Raw genomic sequence first — 23,747 nt, 5'->3', positions numbered from 1 at the left:
GTTGGTCCTGAAGAAGTGTCATAGGATCTGTAGAGACCACTGTACGTGAAACATGTTGACCATGTCCTAGGGGGTAGCTGATAATTTCACATATCCCCGTGTCTAGTAAGAAAGTGGTTGAGCATAAATCCTCTTTTTCCACTTTCCTGTGTTTTTAATCTTGGTCTTAGCCCCCCCCCCCTTTTTTTTATACATTAAACAATGCTGATTCCTGTGGGGCTAAGAACTAATTATATTCTTTCACTCTCCTGCCAGAACGAGTGACTGACCTCTAGAACCCTCTAGCGAGTGTTTACTACTACAGCAGCCACATATAAAAAGATATTTGGCAAAGAGCCCCTGTAACGGTGAGCCCGTCAGACATTGCAGTGCCAGTCTGATGAGGAGCAACCCGATGATAAAGCTTGACATCCTAATTAGGATGTGTGAGGGCTCTTGCTCCTGAACATTGATGTTTCCCTAGATTTACTGGAACAGTGTACTGATTTAGTGGATCATCAGGAACAACCATGTCCAAGTCATTCTAGAGGCACCAAATGGGGCCAGGAGAATGTGGTACTGGGAATGCCTTTGTATTAATATCTGTCATCTGATGAGGCTGATGCTTCAGGAGGCTCTTCTGTCACAACAGCAGGCCTAGTCAGTCTTCGCCTCATGCTTAGAGATTGAGCAGGGCCAGTTGAATGCATTCAACCTCTCTCCCCAGATTGATGATGTTATTTGACAGCCAGGCATCTATCCGCTAAATCTGTAAATAACTGCTGTTTTCACAAATTTTTGGCTGGTGTAGTATTTGGCACATACGCCCACTTCAGGCCAAACTCAGAGTTGCTACTTTTTGTGTTCCTAGCCCTTCAAGAACTTGATGGGACACACTTAAAGGTCATTTGTCTGGTCTGCTATTTCGGCAGTTGCCGGATCTGCTGTCTTTATTTAACTCTTTTTTCAAAAGGTTTGCAACATACATATCAGCCTACTTCTTCCTTCTAAAAGGAGTGACGTATTTTCACGAAGGACAAACATTATCCTCTCGGTTTATTCACTATGCCTAACCCCTCTAAGGAGGAGGAAAGGCTCCATTTGGTTAGACCATAAAGGTGCACTCATCTTTTACGTGGAATCATACGAAAAAGAAACACCATCAAGTGAACCATCATCTCTTATTGAATTTAATGGAGTGAAGAAGCGCAAGGTCATAGAGAAAAGAGCCATCACTTTTTGAAACATGTCCTTTATCAAAATCTGCTACACATTGGCCAAGAAGCAGCTCCAGAAGGCTTATGGGCTTGTTTTACAAGAGCCAAGACTGCTACCACTGCACTGGCACATGGAGTGCATAATCTGGATATTTACATATTTACTAGGCTGCTTGGGCAGCGAGGTCTTTCAAAAGGTGCACTTTTCCTGCTTGGTCTTTCACAACTTTTTAGTCTAAGCCAGTTCACAGTCCCTCCAACTGAGAGGCTACTGCTTTTGTTTTTATTTGTAATGTGATTAATGAGTATTCATCAGAAGAACAAGTTACTTCCAGTAGTGCTCTTTCTGGTGCATACTCTACCTAACTACAGATTCCTCACTAACACTCCCATATTCCTCGTTCTATGAACTGGGCTGTTTTCTCTATCTAAAAAGGTACCAAGTAAGAGCCTGCACAATGTTTCAAGCACATCTGCTAAGGGGCTCTGAATCTGGGGGTGTGGACTAGAATGCAGCCTACGCTGGTGCATAAAATGCGCTTATATGCAGCATCACACCTCACTTTCAAAGCACAACAATTTTAGCACAGAGCCACACAACATCACCTACCGACATGGAGTGCCACTGCTTAAGATTTTTCAGATCAAGTCGGCGCCTGGGGAAATAAAAAATAAAATTAAAAAAAATCAGCATTTAGAGTAGCCATCAGAATGAGTGTTACCCAAGGTAACTTGTTTGTTACTAAGCCTCTGATTGGATCTTACACATTCAGTCTCTGAAAATTGAATGTTCGATCTTCTGTCTTTGTTATCAACATCTGCACAGTGGGTCGACATTGAATATTTTTCTGTCAATATTTTATATTTAATAGCTTTGCAATGCTTCTGTACTCTAATTTTAGATTCCCTTTTTTGTTTCTTATAATAGGTTGCAATTACATACAAGGGCATTATTTAGAAAAGTTGTCTTTCAGTTGATGAACTGAATCATCTTACATTGTTTTGTATCCGAAAATGTAATTTTGTAAAGAACAAATTGGTAAAAAGTAAAACCATTGCAGGTTAAGAAAATAGCTATTTCCAGTGCAGTGCTCATTGCAGTGTTTGTGAGCCCACAAAGTGAGTAATGCAGAACTTGAAACATAAAAGCATTAAGCTTGTGCTAAGTGCCAATATAATTCTAAGGAGCAGAAGTCCAGTCAGAATTATCATGGAGTGGTAATGTCTGCAGTAGTTCTCAAATTATTGTTGGGAGATTTGCGATAAGCAAGTTACTTAACTAGTTTTCATCAGGAGTGTTGGTTTGTTACTGTTTATACCTGAGAATACTGAGAAATAAAGGAATAAAAGGGGCAGGCCATCAAACATTAGGGCCAATATAGGGTTGTTTTCAGAAAAGGTGACCCATAAAATAATAACAACTTGTATATGGGTGGAAAAGCCATGTTCAGTGGTCCATTCTGGCAGGACTGTCTTAAAAAACGAATTAAACTTATTCAATTAAGAAGTAAAATAAAAACAGACATAATCAGGTAGCAAAAGCTGCCTGTCAGAATCTGGAATTGTCCAGTGGTTATAAGTAATTGCCGTATGTATGTCAGTTGGTAAAACCCAAGCGTTAAGTATAGGAAAGAGCAGAATTGTGAAACTGGCCATCGAGTTGTGGATGTATAGGGTCAGTGAGAGGGCAGTCCAATAGACTATAATATAATTTGGAATATAACTCCAGTGTTCCAGAGCACAGCATTAGAACGGTGACTTTAAGAATCAACTCTAACTGGTGCTGCATGGTGAACAAAGGAACGATGGATTAAACCCAGATCTGTGACTGGGGGTGAGTGTTTGAAAAGTTTTAGCATTCTGTCCATCATCCTTTTGTGTTGCTAAATTTACCCTAAGTGGAAAGTGTATGCCCAGATGTGGGTTCCTTACTCACTGTACCACTGGATTCAAGCTAGCCTGGCTGATTAAGGGTGATACCCTGAAACCGGGCCCAGGATGCTTGTTTCAAGTCCAGGGAGGACCTGGCCTGGCAGTTCGGGCGAGACTTTTCCCATGGGGAACAAGGTCAAGACTGATTTGCATATGGCTGGCTCCAAACTGGTGGCGGCATGGTGAACAAAGGGAATGATGGATTAAACCCAGAAATGTAACTGGGGGGTGAGTGTTAGCAAAAGTTTCAACAGTCCATGCATCATCCTTTTTTTTTTTTGTTAAAGAAAAAGGATTCACAGGAAAAGTTCAGAATAGGGATGTAATTGAAAAAATGTGAATGCTTTTCAGGATTCTAAATTAATAAGTAGCGTTGAGCGAAGTCAGCAAGAAACTGTAGAATGGCTTAAAAAAACAAGCATTAACAAAGACAATAGATTTGCCTTGGCTGCCAAGCGGTTGGTTTTGCCAGCGTTTTTTCCTTTTAATGTTTTTAGCAACAGATATAAAAAACATTCAGTTATGACCTCCTGTGCCTGCCCCTATGTGTGCACTTGTTTGATCTATAGACGGCCATCTCTGAATAGTTGATGTAAAAAAATAAAAACATACATTAGAAAATGGCCTCCCATGTATGTGCAAACATTCCGGTGCATGCACAGACATCCATCTTTGAATGATTTGCCACTGCTAGTAGTGCTGATCTGGGATGCAACCTACTTTATGCAGCAGTGAGTACCCGTCCACAGAATCTCTTGAGCTGCCTAGCACATACAAAACAAAATAAATAATTTTGTTTTAAAAACAACTTTGTAAAAAGGAATGTTTACTTAAAAAACAAACATTGATAAAGCCATTAAGTTGGTCTTTTTAACCAAAAATGCACTGTTATTTTGTCAGTTCTGTCAGTAACCCAGTGAGCCATCCATGTGCTCATACATTTTTCCACACATTAGCACATTCTCACATTCAGCCATCCACAGTCGAGTTCACCAGTAAGTGAAGAAGAAAAATAAAGAAGGCCTTGTGCGTGTTTAATTTGCAGGCTGCACATGACAAGATCATGTGTGCCTTTGCATTAGGCTATAGTTGAAAATAGTTTAACACAGCATTCAAGGCATTGTACTAAGCATTACTGCGTGGCAACGCTTTCATTTATTTAATAATAAAGCATTTTAGCAAAGATAGGCATGATTGTATGTAAATATAACTGCATTTAATGTTAAGAAAATGTGTGTATTAGACCTAGACCCTAAAAAACAGTTTTCAGTGTTAATGATAGCTATGTGTGTCTCATGTGTTCTGTATAGAATCTGCTGTTTCCTGACACCGTCGGCTGCCAAAAACATCGGATTAACTGACCATCCCTGCTGCGTAGCACAGCTAATTTTCTCAGCAGGGCTGTTCAAGAAACACACAAGTGTGAAACGCACATAAGACATTGCAAATGTTCCATTCCCCAGTTCAACACTGTAGCCATCAGCCTCTTTGCGATTAGCGCAAATGAAAATTGCATACATTTTACTTACAGGAGGCTTCAGAAAGGTTTTTGGGAAGTTACTTTGAGTCAGCTGGAACTGGGATTTTCTGAATACCTACTTCCTACCAGTTCTCAAACTAGTATCCAACTCATGATACAATTACATACTATGATCCTGGGACCGGGCAAGTGGGGTTATCTAGACCAACTGAGGGTGACAAATATTGTTTAAGATACTAAACACATACCCTGAAAAGCCTGGTCATTTGGTCTTTAGATACATATTAAGTGTGATTCTTTGTCTTCATCCCTGCGCGTCATATTACATCATGTAAAAAGCTCTCCATGAGACCACTCAAGTTTGGGTTGCTCATAATTACGGCATTCTGATACACAGAGAGGATCACGTGTAAGACAATTGTCAGTGTGATCATTTAGGACATTTTTTATTCTTAGTAGAAGTGACACTTGGCAAAGACTGTTAAGAGGGTGAGCTGTGATTTTCATGAGAATTTGCTGTTTATGGTTGGTTTAGATAAATTTCAATCCCTATTTTGCTAAAGCGCTTAAAGTCTTTTAGATTTATATATGTTTAAGATAATTGTGAAGAGGACCGATCCATGAAGTACTCTTCAGGTAATGAATTAACGATGATCCAGAAATTTCTCTAATGTAAGTATGTAGTCATTTCTGACAAATATATGCCTGTAAATGAAAGTGTTGATTATTGGGCTTGAAACACATGAATGAATCTTTGTGAACTAAAGCTTTTATTGGCTGCATGTTTTTGCTGAATCTGTTGCAGAATAAAAAGTCTTATGGTGAAATAAGGTAACGTATGTTTTGAAGTTCTTGTTTCCTTTGATTTCTTACCAGACAGTGGGATGAACTACTGGACCCTCGGCTAAATGCAAAACAGAAGGAAGCAGTTTTGGCCATTACAACTCCACTTTCCATAATGCTGCCTCCTGTTCTTATAATCGGTCCCTATGGGACAGGAAAAACATTTACTTTAGCTCAGGCTGTTAAGCACATACTCAAACAACAGGATACCAGGTACTGAGATACCAAATTGTGTGTGCAAGCCAAAATCAAAACTAAGTGGCTATTCAGTCTTTAAAATGATTGTGATGTCTTGTCAAAGTAAATGTTTGTGTATTCTGTTTTCACAGTTTCCAAGGTTAATGATAAATGGAAAACTGGAACCTCTGTTTGCACTGATTATGATTTAGTTTACTACCAATAGTTGTAACACCTCTAGTAACTGATGATTAACATGCTTATTCAGGGCTGATTTGTAAGCAGGGCATTTCTTTTTACATACTGCAACTTTCTACTTTTACTTTTCTGCTACATTGAGGCAAGATTATACATATATTTGCCAAGATATGCCAGTCTGTAAGCAACTAACGCAAAATATGTTTGTAATTGTTGATTTAAAACAATTTTTACTTTGAATTTCATTCTTAATAATTAATTTCAGGTATATTATAATGAACTCCTTCTTGAAAGCTTTTAATTATAAAAATATATAACATGCTAGCCTCTAATTACAAGAGTATAGTACTTTCCCCTTTGCCATAATTTAAGCCCATTTAAATACAGTTCTTCACTATGTGGTTCTCTCTAATATGTATAAAAGGTAGAATATCTCCCTGTGTACAAGATCCCAGAACATATAACACAAATATGTTGTCTGTAAAAGACGTGTCCAATAAGGTACAATTTGCTGCCAAATGAAACAACAAAGAAAGCACAGATTGCTGAAACTCCACTGCGTAACATAACACAGAGAAAAGTAAAAAATAAAAAAAAAGGCAGGAAATTATTTGATACTCAATTAAGCAGCGAAATTCCCCTGTAGGATTTTGAGAAAGCTACTCTATCCTATCATGCCCACCAAAAAGATAATTAGACATTTAATTTTTCAGATCCTGAATATTATTTGCCTTTTTTCACTCAATGTCTTTTGTCGTTCACTCCCGTTTGAATCCTTATTCATCTGAGATCTGAGCAATTTTTACAGTTTTTTTTCATGTGGTTATTAACGACGCCTTTCTTTCTCAGCCAGTCCTGTACCTTTTAATATATATCCATCCTGCGGCAGGAAGATATCTGGGAAAGAACCATTATGTCTGTGTGATTTGTCTTCCTGACACTCATTCCATAAAGGACTGCAACATTTATGGGAAAATGGCAGTTGTCTGTTGATGGGACAGTAAAGGGGGGAGGGCTTCAGTGCCAAGAAAGGCAAAATTGGAAAGAGGACCTCTTTACTGACAACTTCATTTGCCTCGGGATGGAAGGGCTGTTTCCTCCCTCTCTATCTCTCGTGGCCTTGCTTCATCTTGTATAGCAGGTAAGTGGGCATCTTCTTGAGGTCACTGGCCCTGCTGATTGCTGTAGTCTCTGCAGTCAGCACAGAGGCACTCAACATCAAGGGGTTCTTCAAGACATCATTTGTTGTCAAAACATTTAAGGTTTTGAAGTCGGGGTGTTTCCACTTTTTAATGTTGTGAGGTTCAACATTAAAACACTTCTCGATGTCAAGAGATGTCTTAGTGTTGGAATTTTCACAATTTTTCAACCAAAGCTGGGTTATCACCTTCTCAAAAGTAGACGAGAATTTTACCTCCTTCAGCTTCTCCACAAACATCGAGGGATGAAGTGGTTAACCTCGCATCTGAGGAAGAAGAGACTGCTTTGCAGCCTCCAGCAATGTTACTTTGCTGCAAATGGCTCCACCATGCCTCATTCACTTCAGTTACCAACCTAGAAATCTCTGGAGCAGTCTAAATCGGCATTGTCAGCAGAATCTCCAAGCAGAATAGAGACTCTTTCATGATCATGGAAGAGATCTATAGATATGAACTTTGAGCTGTCTTGCAGAGAATGCCCCTAATATCATCATAGTCTCTTAGTCCTATGAGAGTCAGGAGGCCCATTCATAGTGTGTCTGACTCAGATTCTGGCTTCATCTCTTCTGATTGGAGGGTTTTTTCACCAGTATCATTGGAGTCTGCTCAACGTGAGGTTCTCCCATCAATGTATTATAACTACATTGAAGGGTCAAAAGGGAGCATTCAAAGACCAACCATGCATGTTTCCCATATAACATACAGAAAACATAATGAATGCACCTGGTATGGAAATATTAACCACAATCACATTGGATAGGTCACTGTTCATCTCTTTTGGGTTCCACAGGTTTCTCTTTAAATGATGAAACTCTCACCCACCCTGAGGAGGCACACTCAATTAAATGCGTGATTCATGATGTGGGCTACAACTTCCCGAAAGGGGTAGGAGCTTTTCACAGAATGACGATTAGCTGGTCTGGAATGAAAACCCTATGTAAGCTCCAGATGTGGGTGGATGGAGCAGAGAGAAAATGTTACAAAAGAGAGATTCTAAGTGTAGAACTACCTCTTGGTATATTAACTAGTCACCTTATCAGTTGTTCCAAAGGGATAGAGTAAAACTAAACAGAGAGAAAACTAAATTGAGGTGCTGGTGTCGGCATGTTTCTACCTCATTCCAAACCCTGTAATACTTGTAAGGCATTCTTCCTGGCCGTATCTGAAGTCACTCTCATTAATTAAGCAGTGCAATTTATAAGCAATAATAAAAGGGATAGCAGTCAGTGTTCTACAGAATTGTGGGGATATCGAGAGCTGCCTTCACCCCCAATTGTGAGGTGATTGCCTCAACTTGAAGAAACACAGAAATGTACAATTCTGTGGAGTAAAGTGTTTCTTCTTTTGGTTCAGGGGGTTGAGGATAATTGTGTGCTTTGCTCATTGGCGACCTTTTCTCTTGTCACAACGGCAGTGGGGAGGTCCTGTGTTGAGACAGTATCACACATCAATGTTTTTTTTCCCAGAAGAAACCAGTTTGCTACTATAGTCATTTAATTTTGAGATCTTTGAAAACACTAGTGGATGTGTTTACCAATTTATTCCTGGTGCACTCATTGAAAAGATGACTAGAGAGGGAACTACATTGGGCAGACTCTGTTCCACTATGCCTGGAATTTTTTTTGTGGCAAATTCATTGATAGTTGCGGCTGGAAAACACATAGTGCAGTGGGCTCTACTCCTTCCAGTTTCTTTGTAAAGAGGAGAGCAGAAAGTGTGATTCTTTAAAGAAGGAAGTTTTGTCACACATCAGCTCGGTTGTTAGAGAATAGATTCTGCCCACATCAGCTGGTGTGAATGATCCTTGTGGAATTTGCTGGACCAATCTGCAGAGCATCATCCAAGAGACAAGAGGATTTCCAAGAAAAGACAGGCTTTCTTAAGATGGTTTTATTAGTCTGACATAGGACATAAGTTATCTGGCTACACCTGACTTCAGCAATGCTGTATTCCTTGGATGCTCTTCATGGATGAGACTTTCATTTCTGGCCCCTCAACCTTAAAAGAAGATGTTGTCGCTACCATTTAACTATTCTTTGCTTGTTGGATTGCAAGCTGATGAAGAGATCCAGAAGGAGAAAACTAAAGAACACTTGATGAAATTAGAATGTCTGGAAAAAAGGAAAAAAGTTAATAAACCCAGTTTCAAAGCTTTGGCTGTGCTGAATCTAGCAATGTTATTTTATTCCATGCTGGGAGAGGCAGCTGAAAGATAAAAAACAGTAGAAGCAGCAACAAACTGAGTTTTCACAAGGCAGGGGGAGTGGTCAACAACTTCCATCAAAACAGTGACTTCACACTATTTCTCACTCTGGTAGGCAGGAGTATTTATTACCTTCTTCTGACATGCCATGTCAAAAAGATCATAAAAGATTCTGGTTTCCCACACAGTTAGTACAAAATAGTTTTTTGCTTTGTTCATACAATTCCTACAGAAAGCGATAACTTCTGTAATACGAAGTTACTAGGTTGAAGAAAAAATCAAATTTCTTGTTTGAGAAGAACTCTAGTTTTAAAACATCAATGGAACAAAGGTGCGTATTCTTGATACTTTCTGATCAGGGAAAAGCACCCACGCAAGAGTTTTGTCCAGTTTTAGACCTGAAGCTAACAAACCAGTGAGTCAAGAAGGAAAAAGTGTTATTGCTAGTGCTTCATCAAATTTTCCTACTTCTTCATAAAGGGGATTGAATGTGTGCCTTCAATCCGCAGGATTACTGTTTCTAGTGGATACTTATAGCTGCAGATGCCTCACCTTAAAATACTCTCCGGGGCACAGACTAGAATCTCTGAAACATTTCTTCAGCAGTGCTGCTGTGCGTCAACAAATGGTGCTGTGTTGCTCTATGTTGTCATCATACTACCCCGAAAGTGATGAGCGGAGATGCATATAAGCGCGCCACCTCTATGGTGAGGTGTATGTTCTTTTCTTTCCACGCCTTCTCACACTTTTATTGGCCTGACGATGACTTCTAAAATGCATATTCTGATGGATACAACTACCTGTGGATTCCTCACCTTATGAATTCAATCCTTGCGCCAGCATCCGACAGAAAGTCTTCTTCCTAGCTGTCTACGTCGACGAGGACGTCATAATGGCACGGCTCCGCGTGACTCCGTCTGACATCAACGTGCAAATAAGAGGTCCTTGTCGGCCTACTGACGTCAGTTTTTTCCTTTTTCCGTGCTTCGACGCCAACGGTTTTTCTTCCTGACCCGTTGGTAACTGTAACAATTTCTCGAAGTTACAATGTCGCCTCCGAAGAAGTCCGGGTTTAAGCTGTGTAGAGAATGCGGGGGTCGGATGTCAGTGACCGACCCCCATTCGGACTGTATTTGGTGTTTAAGCTCCGAACATGATGTGGAAGGTTGTTCTTCGTGCCAGAGCATGAATCCGAAAGCTCTGAAAGAACGCGAGGCGAAGCTCTTCTTGGCCAAGGCAAAGAAGAAGGAACACAAGAAGGTTTCCTCCAATGCTTCTCCCAAAAAACATAAGAAGCGGCGTCATCATGACTCTCAGCGCCGTCATGACTCTCGCCGCCGTTCGGAGCGGAGGCGATCGAGGAGTCATTCGAGGTCTCGTTCGTCACGGCACCAGAAGACGCGGGAGATGAGTCCTACTGTCACGCCTCAGCCGGAGAGTCCGGGGTTGTCACCGGCGCCTTCAGTCTATGAGGTCACTCAAGGTAGTCCTCACTTTTCACCGGCGCCGAGGGATCCTGATGTTCACCAGACATCTACAAAGCAGTACCCGGCTTTCCCGACTCCAGGGACGGATCCGGCCGCATTTTTGAATGCGATGTATGCTGTTTTTCAATCCATGGCCCCTGCTGGTGCACCGGCGGGTCCCACAGGGCCATTGGCATTCAATTTGGGCTCGCCGGCGTCGTACAGGGCTGCTCCATTCATGCCCTTCTGCCCTACAGAGCCTGGTGGTCCGGCGCCGGGGGTTTCCCCTGGCAGGAGTCCTTCGCCTGGGACCGTGGATCAGTCGGCTTCTCATCCGACTCCTTCTCCGCGTCATCCGGCGTCATTGATGGCATCATCTAGACCGGCTCCATCTCCTTCCGTTCATTCGGCTTCGAGGAGGTTATCTGCCGACTTCGGGCCGATGCCAGTTGAATCTAGGAGCCTTCCTGAACCGGTTTGGGGTCTGAGATCGTCGGCATCGATGGAGTCCTTGTCGACACCGGCTCTGGAAACTCATCTTAGATCTCAAAGGAAGGCGTTGAGGCTTCTGGAGGAAGAGGAATACAGAAGGCTTGAGGAAGGTGAGATAGAGCCTTCTGATGACTTCCAGGGGCTTGCCACTGCAAGTGGTTTGGATACTTCCCCGGAGTGGGACATTGCTTCTCCGGGGAAGTTTACTGAGGAGGCCGCCTCCTTCCATGCTGTGGTGAGGAAGGCAGCTGCCTACCTGGATTTGCCTTTGTCCACGGCAGAAGTAAAGACTAACCTGCTCACAGAGGTTCTTCATCCATCTTCCTCCAGTGCTGACCCTTTGCTGCCTTTTAATGAGGCTTTGACGGAGCCTATTATAGACCTATGGAAAAAGCCGGTGACATCTCCTGCTGTGAACAGGGCAGTGGCGAGAAGGCATAGAAGTGCCCCAGGAGATCCAGTTTTTCTATCTCGTCACCCGACTCCGGAGAGTTTGGTGGTTCAGGCATCATGTTCTGCAAAGTCTGCCCCCGGTATATTCCCAGGTGTTCCGACAGACAGAGAATCCAAGAGGATGGAGCAATCCTCGAAGAAAATGTTCTCCTCTTGCAGCATGGCCCTAAAAGCTACTAATTCCACCTGTGTGCTAGGCAGATACATCCATGCCATAATGGACTCTGCTAAGGAGATGGCAAAAGATCTGCCACAGGAAATGCAAAAAAAATTTGGGTCCCTTTTCTTGGATGCACAAGCTGCTGCACAGCAGATTATACAATCTGGCTTGGATACCACAGATTCTATTGCCAGGGCCATGGGAACATCGGTGGCTACGAGAAGGCATGCCTGGCTAAGATCTTCGGGTTTCTCATCAGATGTACAATCCACTTTAATGGACCTTCCGTTTGATGGGGAAAAGCTGTTTGGGGACAAGGCAGACTCTGCCCTTGAACAGTTTAAGGACTGTCGGGCTACAGCTAAGTCCCTGGGTTTGCAGACCCCTTCCGCTACATTGTACAGACCTTTTCGTAGGTTTCGAGGATTTGCTAGAGGCTCTGCCTTTCGTAGGTCTCAATCTTATGCCCGGCAACCTGCCAGCCCGCCCGCCCTATCGTGCCTTCAGAGGGCGGGGTAGAGGCAGGGCTAGAGGTCCAGCCCAGCAGCTCTCTTCTTCTTCATCCTCCTCTGGTGGACAACAGCAGAAGCAGCCCTAGTTTTCCCCACTTTATCAGTCATACTTCTCCTGTAGGTGGAAGATTGAGTCTTTTTCTACAGCAATGGAGGTCAATTACAACAGACTCGTGGGTGCTAGGAATTGTGGAAAAGGGCTATGCTCTCCCCTTTCAGGAGTTTCCTCCTCCCTTCCCTCCCCGTCCCTCCTTTTGTTCAGAAGACCATCTTCTGTTGTTGCAACAGGAGGTTGTAGCCATGTTGGCAAAGGGCGCTTTAGAGTTGGTACTGTTGCAGGAAAGGGGTCAGGGTGTTATTCAAGATATTTCCTGATTCCCAAGGTGGACAGTCGGTTGAGGCCGATCCTAGACTTGAGGATTTTGAATTTGTTCCTCAAGCAGGAAAAATTCAATAATGCTGACCCTAGCGCAGGTGCTATTGGCGTTGAACGTAGGAGACTGGATGGTGTTTGTCGACTTGCAGGACGCGTACTTTCATGTTCCCATAATCAAGTCGCACAGGAAGCATCTCCGTTTTGTGGTCGGATCGCCAGATTACCAGTTTGCGGTCCTTTCGTTTGGTCATACTTCAGCACCCCGGGTTTTCACAAAGGTGATGGCAGTTGTGGCAGCACATCTCAGAAAGAGGGAGGTAGCGGTTTTTCCCTACCTGGACGATTTGTTGATCAAAGCCAAGTCTCCAGAGATTGTGTTGTCTCATCTGCGAATGACAACGCAGTTGTTGTTCGATCTGGGCTTTTCGGTGAACGTACCCAAATCTCACCTGGAGCCCTCTCAACGCCACCTCTTCATAGGGGCAGTACTGGACACGACAAAGTTTCAGGCCTACCCCCCGCCTCAGCGGGTACGGGACATTCAGGCGCTGATTCCTTTGTTTCAAAGTGGAGCGGCAGTTCCAGTCCTCAAGGTCTTACGCCTGCTGGGTCTGTTTGCTTCTTGCATTCTGTTGGTCACTCATGCTCGCTGGCATATGAGGGCTCTTCAGTGGTGCCTCCGCAGACAGTGGTTCCAGCACAAGGGGGATCTCAGGGATTCAATAAAGATCTCCAGGGACGCTGTAGCGGATCTTCTTTGGTGGGCAGAGGACGGCAACCTTTCCCAAGGAAAACCGTTTTCACTGCCACCTCCAGTGGCCACAGTGATATCGGATGCTTCCACTCTAGGGTGGGGAGCTCATCTGGGGGACCTGGAGATCAAGGGTCGTTGGTCTCCAGCGGAACAGATGTTGCATATCAATCTGTTGGAATTGCGGGCTGTACGTTTGGCACTCAAGGCCTTCCTCCCTTCCCTTCACGGTCAGTCAGTTCAGATCCTGACGGACAACACTACTGCAATGTGGTATATAAACAACGAGGGAGGAGTGGGGTCGTATCTTCTTTGCCGAGAAGCCCTACGGCTCTGGTCCTAGGCTCAGGACCATCAGATTTGCTTGATGGCAAATCAATTGGCCGGAGTGTTGAATGTACGTGCGGACGTTCTCAGTAGTCACTTCTCATTAGATCACGAGTGGGTTCTCCATCCGGATCTAGTCCTCCACATTTTCGAGATGTGGGGTACTCCTCAGGTGGATTTATTTGCCACTCGGGAGAACGCGCATTGCCCGTTATTCGGCAGCCTCCAGTATCCGATGTTAGGGGCGTTGGGGGACGCGTTTCAGATGTCCTGGAGCGGCCAGTTGCTTTACGCGTTTCCCCCCATACCCTTGATTCCTCGGGTTTTGAGGAAGGTTCGTCAAGACCGGGCCCAAGTCATATTGGTGGCACCGGACTGGCCGAGAAGGGTATGGTATACAGACCTACTTCAACTCTCTCAGTGCCCTCCGCTCCGTCTCCCGCTCAGGGCAGATATCCTCTCTCAATCACAGGGGCAGGTTTTACACTCCCACCTCCAGAGCCTGCATCTTCATGCCTGGAGATTGAACGGGGCAACCTGAGTTCCTTTTCTCTCCCACCGGATGTAGTGGATGTTATACTATCGTCCAGGCGACACTCCACTAAATCTATTTATGCCGGAAGGTGGGCAAAATTTGTGCTGTGGTGTGGAGAGAACCAAAAAGATCCTTTAAAGGCCCATCTTTCAGATGTACTTTTGTTTGTTCTTAGTTTGGCGAAGAAAGGCTGTGCTATAGCTACAGTTAAGGGTTATTTGGCAGCTCTGTCGGCGTTTCTTTGCCTTCCGGACCAGCCGCCTTTATTCAAGTCTCCCATTGTACATAGGTTCCTTAAGGGTTTGGTGAATAGCTTTCCTCCTACTCCTTTTCACATGCCTCAGTGGGACTTAAATCTTGTTTTAACATTCTTAATGGGTTCGCCTTTTGAGCCCATGCATTCATGTCCATTGAGATATTTAGCCTTCAAGACTGTTTTCTTAATCGCAATTACTTCTGCCAGGAGGATTTGAGAGCTTCAGGCACTTTCCGTTAAGCCTCCTTTCACTATGTTTTTCCCTGATAAAGTGGTTCTAAAAACCAGGGCTGCTTTTCTACTGAAAGTTGTCAACCCTTTTCATATAGGGCAAAATATCACTCTTCCTGCTTTTTACCCTCCTACCCACCCGTCCAAAGAAGGAAGAGACTCCATAGGTTGGACCCTAAGAGGGCCCTGAGTTTTTACCTCGAAAGGACTAAGGACTTTCGTCTAGATGAGCAACTGTTTGTTGGATATGCTGGTCAGCAAAAGGGCAGAGCGGTACAGAAAAGGACACTCTCCAGGTGGGTCATCTTGTGTATCAAGATCTGTTACTCTTTGGCAAAAAAGGTCCCTCCTGAAGGTATCAGGGCCCACTCTACTAGAGCTAAATCTGCATCCTCGTCTCTGGCGAGGGGAGTTCCGTTAATAGATATATGTAAAGCGGCAACTTGGGCGTCCCTCCATACTTTCGTAAAACATTACTGTTTAGACTCTGAGATGAGGAGGGACGGTCATGTTGCTTGCTCAGTATTGCAGGATTTCTTAGTGTAATCAGGCGGGCACCCACCACCGAGTGCGGTACTGCTTGGGACTCTATTCATAAGGTGAGGAATCCACAGGTAGTTGTATCCATCAAAAGAACAAGTTACTTACCTTCGGTAACGCTTTTTCTGGTGGATACACTAACTACCTGTGGAGTCCTCACGGTCCCTCCCGCCTCCCCGTTGCCTGCCTGATTGCACAGTTATCTTGCAGTCTTTGGTTTAATATTTATTCTTATATTTATATATATATTTGTATGTATATAAATGTGAGTATATTTATATGTATATAGTGATATTTCTCTATATATTTTTGTATATTCATGTATTTAAACTCTCAATAAGAATGGATGATTTAAATGGTCAAGGTTTTTGTGTGCGTATATCTTTCAATATTAATTATCAATTTTCATGGTCGGTTTACTCCTATTTGCTTTAAGAGCACGAAAAAATGAGGTGAAACTGACGTCAGTACGCCGACGAGGACCTCTTATTAGCACGTTGACGTCAGACAGAGTCACGCGGAGCCGTGCCATTATGACGTCCTTGTCGACGTAGGCAGCTAGGAAGAAGACTTTCTGTTGGATGATGGCGCAAGGATCGAATTCATAAGGTGAGGAATCCACCGGTAGTTAGTGTAACCACCAGAAAAAGTGTTACCGAAGGTAAGTAACTTGTTCTTCTGGTGTGCCCACCCAGAACTACAATTTCAAAGCCATGCAACAAATGTGCCCTCATGCACCTAAAGGCAGTCTAGGAGAGAGGCGAAGCTATACATCACTGAACACCAGAAGATCTGGTCTACATGGAAGTCCTCATTCAATTTGTGGGCGCGACTCGATTCCGCTTCCGAGGCGTTACCATGATCTGTCCATGTTGCACCAAAAGTCCTCCATTAAGCTGAAATCAAAGTCCGGATCCAACTTAAAAAGGGGAGGCAAAACTTGACCCTCACTCTGAACCTAAAGAGACGGGGCAATAGCTTTGTGATGCGGGCCATTCACCTTCAAGTTCTCCTGGCATGGGACCGATACCTCAGCTAATCCTAGTGTATCCTGAGTTTCCATGGTCATCAACCCTACCGCCAATTGAAGCTTTAAGGGACACCAGATTTTTGTATGCTTTTTGGTTTCTTCTGGTGTGCCCGTTTGGCCCCAAGAAATCTCAGGGACCCCCTGTCAGGCTACCTACCGCATATCAAAATTCTGCTCTGTCTGACACCTTGGCACCTTTTTCTTGCTCTGTACATACGTGGCACTGGTTTCCACTGTAATTCCAAGACCTGCAGCTGCCCCTTCCATATCAACACCGACACCTCTTGTACTGGAAGAGGATTCAGTGTGGATACTGATGTTGGAGACCGAACTGGCTTTGGCTTGATCGCAGGCAATATTGTGCTATGAAATAACAAAATCACATGCATTTGTCATATGACGTGTCTCTAACCTCATTCCTTTACCAGGCCATACTCGCCAGTGAAGGTTGTCTTATCTTTTTTTATCTCTGTCAGATCTAGAGTCAGACCAGGAAGTAGATAATGATGGTAGTCATGGGGATGACTTTCTAGTCCCCTCTCTACACTGATGATGCTTTTTACATGAATTTTCTAGAGGCTGATGGGCTTCACATATCTCTTGAGGCAGGGCGTGACTCACCACCTCTTGACAGAAATTTGTCCCTGTGGAACATGCCCAGCGATATCTTAATGGTGGTTCTGGAAGACCTGAGGGCGTCTTTGAAGATGACCTCAATACAGTCAGACACCTACAGACAAGGGCAACCCTATTGACATTGGCTGGGTTTTCTGTTGATGAGCCCAGGTCCTACTTGGCTCCATTCATTGGAGCTATCCTGGACATAGTGCTGTTCAGGGCCTTCCGTCTGCGGCAGTGAGTCCAGGGTATTTGGCCTATGATCCCGATTTCTCAACCACGGTCTTGGGTCTCTGCAAGCACTGCTGTGAGACTGCTAGAACTCTTAGCCTTCTGTACCCTCCTCGTGCACTACACCACGTGGCACATGCATGCTCTGCAGTGGAATATGAAGTTCCAGTGAGCATGTCATCAAAGATATCTGAGAGATGTCATCCAGATCTCTGAGGAGATGGCTCACTATCTGCGTTCTGCTTTGAATGGAACACAGACTCCAGTATGCCTTGTCCGTCCTGCCTCCCAAGCTTAGCATTTTGACAAAGAGGAAGAATGACCAGACGCAAGTCATCCTATTGGCTCAAGAGTGGGCTAGCTGGGTGTAATGCCCAGAACGTCTGAGCATGAACATCTGTTCTCTGATCAGGCTACCATGTTGGGAGGGACTTCTTTTGTATCATCTGGGCAGGGTTGTCCACTTCAATCTTCACAATCTACATCTGCATGCTTGGAGATTGAGGGCAGCAACTGACTGTTGTTGATCACTGCCTGAGGTAGTGGATTTCACCTCATCTATCAGGCTCCCTTCCACAAAATATATTTATGCTGGCCGCCAGAACATATTTGTGACCTGGTGCTCATAAGAGTGATCTATTATCAGCAAGCTGGCATTCTTTTGTTTGTATTATCTGTGGCCTAGTTAGGCCTTGCAGTGGGCACAATTAAAGGATAGTTAGTTGTCTGCCCTTTCAGCCTTTCTGTGTTTACTGGACCAACTGTCCTTGTTTAAATGAACAGTATGATGATATTTAAAGTTCCAAAACATATATACCCACCAAAAAGTGTGATGCCAGAATTTGACATTTACTTGGTATTGATGTTTCTCATATATTTAACCTTCAAGCCAATACATAGTTGCTTGCAGCCCCACCCAACATTGAAAGCTGTTTTCCTCATTCAAATTATGTCAGCTTGTCGCATGAGTGAACTCTAGACGCTTTCAGTGCAACGCCACACACCACCTTTTTTTCTGGATAAGTTGGTGCTGAGGTCTCTGGCAGCATTCTTACCAAAAGTTGTAACTCCTTTTCATGTTTAACATTCTCTGCTCACCAAAGAGGAGGAGAGACTCCATTCTCTGGACCCCAAAATAACTTTAAGCTTTTACATAGATTGTGCCAAGGAACACCATCTGAACAGTTAGCTTTTTTTGTAGGGTTCTCTTGGATGAAGAAAGTCGAGGCTGTGCAGAAAAGAGGACCCTGTCAAGGTGGATAGTCCTCTGCATTGGGATCACGTGCAGACTGGCCAAGAAGCAGCACCTGGAAAATAAAAATTTCACAAAAGTTAAATAAAATCGTTATATTTAACAGAAGACATCTATCCCTGTCTGTTTTTAACTCTTGAAGCCACAAGCCTCTTACCTCATCACTCCTCGTATGCAAATCAAACTCACCCACTGCCTTATTTCACACTCACTGTCCTAAAAATCAATATTCATTGGAACACTCAGGTGCACTTTTTCCTATGTCAATTCTGTTGGTTTTAACCAGTAAGTCATCAATCATTTTCTGCTAAGCATTTGCCTGCTCAACAGTACGATGATGCAGCATTCCTTTACACTTAGCAACTGTTCTGACATTCCATCCTTTACCATCTTGGATAACAGCGCTATTGGTGAACACTTCAGTGCCCTTCTTTGCCTTTTCATATTAAGGCACACCTTTGGTCAGTATTCCCGGCCTGAGAATTTTCATCCAATCCCCTACTACAATTGCAGGTTCCTTGACGTTCCTTTTTGAATCTTGCCACTCTTTAGTTTTCCTTTGCTTATACTCTACCCTTGCAGTAACATGATTCAAACCAAAATTATTTCAATAATAAAGCAAACTTGGCGGAGCTCAAACACTGTATGACAGGGAAAACGAAACCATAAACTCATGCATTTTGCATCCTCGTGCAAACCATTACTGATGATAATGGCTGCAAAACTCCTTCAAAAAATAGCATATGAGTAAGGAAATGCCTTCTTGGCATGGTTACACCCTGACTTTTTGCCTTTGCTGATGCCAAGTTATGATTTGAAAGTGTGCTGAGGCCTGCTAACCAGGCCCCAGCACCACTGTTCTTTCCCTAACCTGTACCTTTGTCTCCACAATTGGCACAACCCTGGCACCCAGATAAGTCCCTTGTAACTGGTACCCCTGGTACCAAGGGCCCTGATGCCAGGGAAGGTCTCTAAGGGCTGCAGTGTGTCGTATGCCACCCTGGGGACCCCTCACTCAGCACAGAAACACTGCTTGCCAGCTTGTGTGTGCTGGTGGGGAGAAAATGACTAAGTCGACATGGCACTCCCCTCAGGGTGCCATGCCAACCTCACACTGCCTATAGCATAGATAAGTCACCCCTTTAGCAGGCCTTAAAGCCCTAAGGCAGGGTGCACTATACCATAGGTGAGGGCATAGGTGCATGAGTACTATGCCCCTACAGTGTCTAAGCAAAGCCTTAGACATTGTAAGTGCAGGGTAGCCATAAGAGTTTATGGTCTGGGAGTCTGTCATACACGAACTCCACAGTACCATAATGGCTACACTGAAAACTGGGAAGTTTGGTATCACATTTCTCAGCACAATAAATGCACACTGATGCCAGTGTACATTTTATTGTGAAATACACCCAGAGGGCATCTTAGAGATGCCCCCTGAAAACATACCCGACTTCCAGTGTGGGCTGACTAGTTTTAGCAGCTTGCCACACACCAGACATGTTGCTGGCCACATAGGGAGAGTGCCTTTGTCACTCTGTGGCCAGGAAAAAAGCCTGTACTGGGTGGAGGTGCTTCTCACCTCCCCCTGCAGGAACTGTAACACCTGGCGGTGAGCCTGAAAGGCTCATCCCCTTTGTTACAGCGCCACAGGGCATCCCAGCTAGTGGAGATACCCGCCCCTCTGGCCACAGCCCCCACTTTTGGCAGCAAGGCTGGAGGAGATAATGAGAAAAACAAGGAGGAGTCACTAGCCAGTCAGAAAAACCCCTAAGGTGTCCTGAGCTGAGGTGACTCTGACTTTTAGAAATCCTCCATCTTGCAGATGGAGGATTCCCCCAATAGGATTAGGGATGTGACCCCCTCCCCACCGGGAGGAGGAACAAAGAGGGTGTAGCCACCCTCAGGGCTAGTAGCCATTGGCTACTATCCTCCCAGACCTAAACACACCCCTACATTGAGTATTTAGGGGCTCCCAGAACCGAGGAAGATAAATTCCTGCAACCTGAAGACGAAGAAGGACTGCTGACCTGAAGCCCTGCAGAGAATAAGGAGACACCAACTGCTTTGGCCCCCAGCCCTACCAGCCTGTCTCCCCACTTCGAGAAAAACTGCGACAGCAACGCATCCCCCAGGGTCCAGCGACCTCCGAAGCCTAAGAGGACTACCCTGCATCTAAAAGGACCAAGAAACTCCAGAGGACAGCGGCCCTGTTCCACAAAGACTGCAACTTTGCAACAAAGAAGCAACTTTTAAAGACCACACGTTTTCTGCCAGAAGCGTGAGACTTTCCACTCTGCACCCGACGCCCCCGGCTTGACCTGCAGAAAACTAACTCTACAGGGAGGACTCCCCGGCGACTGCGAGCTCGTGAGAAGTCAGAGTTGACCCCCCTGAGCCCACACAGCGACGCCTGCAGAGGGAATCCAGAGGCTCCCCCTGACTGCGACTGCCTGCTTCAAAGATCCCGGAGCCTGGGAAACACACTGCACCCGCAGCCCCCAGGACCTGAAGGATCCGAACTCCGGTGCAGGAGTGACCCCCAGGTGGCCCTCTTCCTAGCCCAGGTGGTGGCTACCCCGAGGAGCCCCCCCACCCATCCCCACAACCCCCCTCCCTCCCCCCCCCTTGCCTGACTGCATCGCATAAGAGACCCCCGGGTTTCCCATTGAATCCTATTGCAAACCCGACGCCTGTTTGCACTCTGCACCTGGCCGCCCCTGTGCCACGGAGGGTGTACTTTCTGTGCCTGCTTGTGTCCCCCCTTCCCCCCCGGTGCCCTACAAAACCCCCCTGGTCTGCCCTCCGAAGTCGCGGGTACTTACCTGCTGACAGACTGGAACCGGGGCCCCCCTATTTCCATTGAAGCCTATGTATTTTGGGCACCACTTTGACCTCTGCACCTGACCGGCCCTGAGCTGCTGGTGTGGTAACTTTGGGGTTACCTTGAACCCCCAACGGTGGGCTACCTTGGACCCAACTTTGAACCTTGTATGTGCTTTACTTACCTGTGAAACTAACAAATACTTAACTCCCCCAGGAACTGTTGATTTATTCAGTGTGTCCATTTTTAAAATAGCTTATTGCAATTTTTGCCAAAACTGTACATGCTATTGTGATGATTCAAAGTTCCTAAGATACCTGAGTGAAATACCTTTCATTTAAAGTAATGTTTGTAAATCTTGAACCTGTGTTTCTTAAAATAAACTAAGAAAATATATTTTTCTATATAAAAACCTATTGGTCTGGAGTAAGTCTTTGAGTGTGTGTTCCTCATTTATTGCCTGTGTGTGTACAACAAATGCTTAACACTACCCTCTGATAAGCCTACTGCTCGACCACACTACCACAAAATAGAGCATTCGAATTATCTCTTTTTGCCACTTTCTTACCTCCAAGGGGAACCCTTGGACTCTGTGCATGCTATTTCTTACTTTGAAATAGTACATACAGAGCCAACTTCCTACAATATGCTAGCACTGCCCTGTATGGGAAGGACGCACAGCTCCTGGACAAACTGCAAGTTACCACGTACAAGACTATGTTTGGTCTCCCAAAAGCCTTTCTGGCGCAAGTCTGCTTGAAATTAGGTTTAACACAGCAGATAATGGCTAGAAAATACATAGCCATTAAAACATGGTATACAATCAGAGCTTCCCAGAACAACACACTAAATAGTGTCCTAGGGACCAATGATACCCTTTCTAGCCATCGCAAGAATCTTTAGACCTCCTTAAAACACAAACTTTGGGGATCTTTGGGAAAAGAACCTTCCCTTTTCAGTATTTAGGTGAGTGGTGAATAGGGCAGCAATGCTTCACTGAGTCACTGAAGTTAAAAACGTTTTTAGCAACCGGTCACATGTGGATTTTAGGCAGCAATTATGATGAAATGAAGCGAGCTGCATATTTTAATCAGACTTTTTCAAATCATATCAAGAAACGGCTCATGACTTTGTTTTGGTCAGCTCCTGAGCCTTGTAGCGCAATCTAAATAGAAGTATATGGGACCAACAGCATGCGGGCTATGCGGAAGCGAAAATGAAAAGCATATACACTTGATTTGTATCTGTCCTGCACTGCGGCAGGCACGGGTCATTCTACTCCGAGGAAGTTTCTTGGACAGAGCAGTCCGAGTATGTAGGTCCGCAGTAACTAGGTGTTTGAATCCAGATGATCCTCAATTAAACTGTAAACTGATCAGATTTCGGATAGTGAACAAAAAGGCTGTGAACACTTACTAGGTATATTGCATGCTTGTACCAGGTCAAATCCATCCCCCGCAACCGGCTGCCTTGAATTCACCTCTAATCCTGACCAAAGCCACCAAGCACTTTCTATGGCAGTTTATGCTTCTACTGCAATAATTAAACAGCTGCTATCTATTACACACTTGCACTTTGTAAAGACACTGTGAAAGGTCTTAGTAGCCATTCCTTAGTCTCTACAAATAGGCTCACACACTGTCTTAAACTAATTTAATATTTTCATTTTTTAACTATTTGTTGCTTGTTTTATGGTATTGCATGGAGCTTAAATTTTTATTGGTTTTAATTAACTGTACACAAAATAAAGTACTTACTTAGACGCAAATCACAATTCCCTACAACATGTCGGCACCTTTTGTTAAACCAGAGTGGACACAACTTGGAAACTGGTCTCTACCTTTGAGTGATTTGAGTGAACTGACCTCAGTAACCAAATGGGGTGTTATGCAGTACGTCCACAGCTTCTCTCTCAACACATTTTTCCACTAACAGCCGAACTGGCATGCTTCCCACCATATAACCCTTCAACACCCTATTAAATTTCTCTACTAAACCTTACTCAATTATTACCATGAGGTTCAAAAAAAGCAGTCGCACATGTTGTATGTTGCAGTGTTTAAGAAGAGTCTCCATTTCCAATGATTTGAGTTAAACCCCGTTATCAGTAATTAACACTTCAAGACATCCTTTGCTAGCTGACTTCTTTAAAAAAAAAAAAATTATTACAACTTAAGTGGTAGCTTGGGCAATACATTTCACCTCCAGCCACTTGAATGATGTTCAATCAAAACCAAAGCGAACCATAGTTCTTGCTGTATAAAAGAAAAAGCTCCTGAAATATTAAATGCATTCTTTTCCCACAGACATTCCGGCCATAGAACTGGTTTCAATGGCGCATTGTTGAGTGAATGTTTTTTCACCATTAGTACAGACTTCACACTCTTTTACTACCCAGTGTGCCATTCTGACCTTCCCTGGCTACAACAAATATGTCCTAATGAGTCTTTTTCATTGAATACATACCA

At 44.2% G+C, this 23,747-nt stretch overlaps 1 protein-coding gene across 8 annotated transcripts in view; it reads left to right on the top strand.

Annotated features, from left to right (window-relative positions):
* The window catches only part of HELZ (helicase with zinc finger), a 1,413,339-nt gene that overhangs the window by 615,382 nt on the left and 774,210 nt on the right, over positions 1-23,747 (top strand). For all 8 annotated transcript variants that reach the window (XM_069199901.1, XM_069199892.1, XM_069199898.1 and 5 more), the window contains one exon: positions 5,485-5,664. In XM_069199901.1, coding sequence (XP_069056002.1) covers positions 5,485-5,664 — 180 coding nt within the window. The remainder of the gene's footprint in view (positions 1-5,484; positions 5,665-23,747) is intronic.

The sequence above is a fragment of the Pleurodeles waltl genome, chromosome 7, assembly GCF_031143425.1.
Source record: "Pleurodeles waltl isolate 20211129_DDA chromosome 7, aPleWal1.hap1.20221129, whole genome shotgun sequence".
Classification (NCBI taxonomy): domain Eukaryota; kingdom Metazoa; phylum Chordata; class Amphibia; order Caudata; family Salamandridae; genus Pleurodeles; species Pleurodeles waltl.
This window is presented reverse-complemented; position numbering and strand designations above follow the sequence as displayed.